At 32.5% G+C, this 5,439-nt stretch overlaps 1 protein-coding gene across 1 annotated transcript; it reads left to right on the top strand.

Moving 5' to 3' along the window:
- Positions 1–4,010: 4,010 nt before the first annotated feature.
- LOC131156126 (protein NIM1-INTERACTING 1) lies at positions 4,011–4,373 on the top strand. The gene has a single exon (XM_058109573.1). It carries the CDS (start codon positions 4,011–4,013, stop codon positions 4,371–4,373), a length of 363 nt encoding a protein of 120 aa, XP_057965556.1.
- Positions 4,374–5,439: the final 1,066 nt, after the last annotated feature.

The raw sequence follows: 5,439 nt of genomic DNA, 5'->3' as shown, positions 1-5,439 counted from the left end.
TGGTGCTTTTCATTTCAAAAATGATTTTAACCTTTTTGAAATAATTTTTGATCTTATAAAATTATTTTTCAAGTATGTTAAAAGGTATCTAGGTCCAATAAATTAACTTAAGAGTTTCATGCATCCATATTGAAATTATTTGAAGTACTTACATGAAATTTCATATAGACTTTTTCAAATTTTCAATTCTTGAATTTCTTGAGGTCTTTATACTTACTTCATTTTTCTTTGAGCTTTCATCAAGTTCTCTTTAATCCTCATGCTCTCATGATCTTCAAACTTTATTTTTGAATCCATGCCTTAAGCTTCATGTTGATCATCCTTCTTCGAAATATAAGCTTTCATGAATCCTTCTAAACACTTGACCTTATATTCATCATTGAATCCTGAAATGACATCACTTAACCAAATATGTTAAGTTTCATTTGTTTGTTAGCACCAAAACAGGATGTTAAGCCTTGTAAGACCAACACGGGTGCCTGAAAGTAAATTTTGTTTGCTGAATCGAGGCGTTTTTCCAAAAGATTGCGTTTTGGGTGCTCGGTCTAAAGTTCGGTCGCCTGAGGGTAAAATGAACGTAATGTTCGGGCGACCAGGTTGGTGAAAAAGTGACTTGACACATGTTCAGTCAACCGTGGAAGATGTGTACAGTTTGGTTTGATTTGCTAAACTCAGGTCAACATATTGACCGGTCCACGATTCGGTCGACCGGGGCAATTTGTACTACCTGGTTTGGTCACTCGACCTCTCAAAAATTTTGCCCATTAAGTCCAATTTTGCTTCAGTTAATTCCCCTGATATGTTAAGTGATTTTGGGGACATCTTAAGTGCTAGTGCTGGACCTAGGGTCTTTTTAAGGTATTTTGAGGACACCGAAAAATTTCGGCATCGGTTGACCAAAGGTTGATTGAAGGATCACCCTAAGGCCAATTTACGGTATTTGAGCTTATAATCCTACATGTATGATATGCATTAATATTACAAACCTTTCCTATATTTACTATTACAGACCCGAATTGAGCAATAATATAAATTATAACAAAAGAAAACTTCAAGGTCTATATATTTTGAGTCTTTATGTGCCATCAATTTATCTGCTAATATATACCTGTACACAAACTCGAAAGTCATCAAATACCAAAAGTATTTGTCATTATCAAAATCAGATATGACCTATAAGGTCAATAATTTACTTTATCTACACTAGATTAACTCTAGGCCTTATGTAATACTGCTGTTAGGGGATTGACCTAGGGGATAAAATTTGAAAATACTAATTCACCCCCCTCTTGGGTTTACGGTAAAGCTAACGTTAAATTATTAATTAAATAATTAATAAAAAATAAAGAATACTAATTATTAATTTAATATATATATATATATATATATATATATATATATATATATATGTATGAAGGATCTTAGATCCTTTAGGATTTCAGAGAATTGAGTGTTGCGCTCTCTCTCGCTCTCTCTCTCTCTCCCTCTTCAATTTCTTTTTCGATTTTCGGCCGATTGGAGAACCGAAAATACTCGTGGGATCCATTCTCCGCCACCAACATTTTAACCGGAGTGAATTTGTCGTAAGAGCATCGCAGGCACCACTACTAGGGTGAGGTAAAGGGAATAAATTATATCAGAAATTTTTATAATTTAACCGATTAAATTGTCATATGAAATTACAGGAATTATATATACGTTTTTCTGAATATTTTGGTATATGGAAATTAGATTTTAGATTATTATTATTATTATTATTATTATTATTATTATTATTATTATTTTATGAGTTAATTAAATGAGTGTTTGTGAGTTTAGTAATTTTATAATAATTGTTATTTTAAAGTTGAACCGATTGAATCAAAATATTTGATTTCTAGATTATCATAGTAGATTTTCTAAATGATTTGACCAATTAAAATTATTGGTTTGATTTATTATACGTATTTTGTAAAGAATTAAAGTGAGTAGGGTTGGTTATCTCCGTTTTTCTTTTAAATACATATTTCGAGTTAAATAAATTGTGGAGATGATTAAACCTGTATTTTCGGTAAAACGGATATTGGGTATAAAATTTTTTGCTTTCAAGTTATTTATATAATTATAATTATTAAATAAATTGTGTGGAATGAGGTTTAATTATATTTTACTGCATAATTGAATCTCAGTATTTTTGTGGTATTATCATGAAAATGTGATTTAGACTATTTGATGAAAATATTGAAAATGTGTTGATATATATATAAAAATTTCTGAAATGATTTAAAAGAATGCATGTATAGTAAATAATTATGCTGACATATAGACCACTGGTAGTTTTATCAAATTGCAAATTTAAATTTTAATGATATGTAAAATCAAAATTTTGGTACTTGACTTTTTATAAATTTTATTTTTTTCTCACTTATCTCTATTGCAAAACATGCAAGAGAAAATCTTATATATTTTCTTTCGAGAGAAACGATTAGTTAGTTTTGGTACTTACAATTAAAATTTATTTTAGTCTCTATACTTTCTATTTGTACAATTAATGACTTGTACTAATTAATTTTATTCAATTAAAATTGTCATACAAACTAATTTAAAGGTTATTAATCGGAGAGTCAAAATTCATGGAAGATCAATTCGTCCTTGAGCAAAGAGTAGGTTTTGAAAAACAAGTCAACAAATCTCTCATGTTCTTTACCAAAAGGCCCAAACCCACCTAATCTCAAATGACAGGCCCAAATGTTGCCAAGGCCCATTAGGTTCTCACCCATCTTTTCATGCTTAGGCCCATCAGCCCACTAACAACCAGCCCAAATATTTACTTACCCCTATCAACTTTTTACTTTTTACTTTTTACTTTTTACCATGTCTCTCTTTCTCCTCCACGAGAATTGCATTTCACATGTCTATTTCTTAAGTCTCTTTTTCAATACTCCAATATATATATAAACAAAGACATGGGCACCCTGCCACTAAGAAAAGGAAAGAATATAAAAAGAATACAGAGAGATTGAATATCACGTGGCTGGGATGATTGGAGGGGATGGAGGCCCATTGCCCTAAGTCTCCACTCCTAAATCATACCACATCATTGCACAAATCTTAATTAGTGTTTTGAAAATCATGTCAAATTGATTAATCAGACTATTCGAAATAAATATTTAACACGATCGTATACAAAATATAAATACAAAATCGATTATAATTAGTGATCTATCCAATCGGATTGACCGCTCTTTTAATTTATCAAAACACCTTTATTTATGCACAAGAAAAAATGAGTTTGTCCCATTTGGTAATCATATTTTATTTCTAAAAATATTTTTGTTCAAATATGATATCAAGATTAAATAATAAAATTACTAGTAGTTAGAAAAGATTGTTATCGTGGAACCAATCCCTTTGCTAAATTAATTATACGTTCCAATGGTAAAGAGAAATAGGAGATAAATAATGATCTTAAAAACGAGTGAGACGAAATTCAGACTATTTATATTCTCAAAGAAAAAAAAAGTCCTAAAATATACAGTATTTTTTAGATAATTCACTTAAATTAGTTAAAAACATAAAATAATACTACCCATAAAATAAGTTTAGCCAAAAAAAACTTGTTGCTATCTTACCAAAAGCTATTCTAGCTTGTTCTACATGGCATAACTCATGACTAGCAAAGAACTATGTCTTGCACAGTAGAGAAAGAAAATGTTTAGAGAGATAAAATTACAATATATAAAAATTAAATAGTTATATTAAAAAGCAAATAAAGATATAGTTCACGTGCATCGCGCGTGCCTGTAGGGTTTTAGAGGGTAATTCATATGTCTTTTCTTGGCATCTAACCCATGAGCCATGGCAACTAAAAATGGAAAGTAAATCTTGCTTTATACACGACTATATAACCAATTATTAGATGAGAGAACAAACCAATCCAAGACACCAAAGAGGCTCCAGTGTCCTGTATCTCAAAGCGAAACAAAGAAACAGGGAACTCTGTTGTGTCTCTCTCTTTCTCCCTTGATAATATGGAAGGAAGAAGAGCTAATAGATCACACACTGATGCAAACATAGAAGAAGAAGAAGAAGAAGAAGAAGAAAAGCAGAAGATCGATGCATTCTACTATCTGATCAGAAATGCTAAAGATGCCCGCGATCGGTTACACTTGAGTGATGGTGTGAACAAACCAAACCAACCAAAGGAAGAGGGAAAGGAGAAAGGGAAAGGAGTGGAATCAACTTGGATCCCTGAGTTCAAGTTGGAAGATTTTGCAGACTATCTGCATCCCAAAGGCAGCACTTCCACAATGCTCCCTTCTTCGAAGAATGAAGAACGGCACGAAGGAGATAAGAAGCAAGAAGAAGAACTAGATCTCAACCTTTCACTATGATAAATCATAAATCTCATCTTTGTTTGCTTTATGTATGCACATTGTCACTTATCTCTCTGTTGCAGAACTTAAGGAGGGAGCTGGTTCTTTGGTTCTTCGAGTTTGCAAACATCATTTTCTGTTGTAGATCATTAACTGGTTCATATATGAGCCAGAAGATCCCACGAATCCTTTCTTCAAATTTCTTTTAATCATGAAAGAAGGGCTTATTGATGACCATATATACCCAAAACATACTTTCTGTCATGAAATATAGTGCACCCAGTTTGTACTTTCTGCTGTTCATGTGATTTGGACTGTTCGTTTTCATTCTTCATTATTATCAGTTGCTGTTTGGATTATTGGAAATGTGAGGATGAGAACGTGTAGATCAATTTCTCTGAGAAAAGCAGCCCAATGATGACACACATGGAAGAGAGGAAAAAAGGAGATAAAATTTGACTGAAGGAAAAAAAAGAAGTGCATGTTGATATTGTCAACTGACATGTCAACTTCCCACTTGAATCATCTAATCTTGTCTCTTCATGTTGATGATGTTAAGCCACTTTTTTTTTTTTTGACAGAAGAACAAAAAATGAGTTTGGGCTGCTTTTTTTTTTTAAGCCACGCACTTGTTTAAACACATAGACAAAGATTTCGGGATCAATAGAAAGGGACAGAAGCAGACTCAATGAAGGGAATTCCATCAAGAAATCAAGTCGATGCAATTTCCATAAAACTCTGTTGTAGTCCCACCACTTGATCAAATTCCCATCTGCAATTGAGAATGTCGGAGGCCGAGATCAATTCTAGCCGCTGCTTTTCTTTAACAAATATTCCAAAAGCACTTCCTCTCCCCATTCAATGCAAGTGCTTGTCTAGATACCACCCTTTTGCCATGCTCAACAACAGGAAAAACATTGACCCTTCTGTTGGATTTTGCTGTGTAACGACACAAGGACGGATATATCGCGATAAAAACTTGAATCGAAATAGGGCATTATGTAAGATTTAGAATGGATGTAAGCGAATATTCCTTTTGCAAGAGAACACGGATCTTGCCACTTGCATGTGTAAGAAAATGAAG

The sequence above is a fragment of the Malania oleifera genome, chromosome 5 (genome assembly GCF_029873635.1).
Source record: "Malania oleifera isolate guangnan ecotype guangnan chromosome 5, ASM2987363v1, whole genome shotgun sequence".
In the NCBI taxonomy this organism is placed as follows: domain Eukaryota; kingdom Viridiplantae; phylum Streptophyta; class Magnoliopsida; order Santalales; family Ximeniaceae; genus Malania; species Malania oleifera.
This window is presented reverse-complemented; position numbering and strand designations above follow the sequence as displayed.

What these genes read in the sequence shown, in the direction of transcription:
- LOC131156126 (XM_058109573.1), top strand. Translation starts at nt 4,011, where the DNA reads ATGGAAGGAAGAAGAGCTAATAGATCACACACTGATGCAAACATAGAA.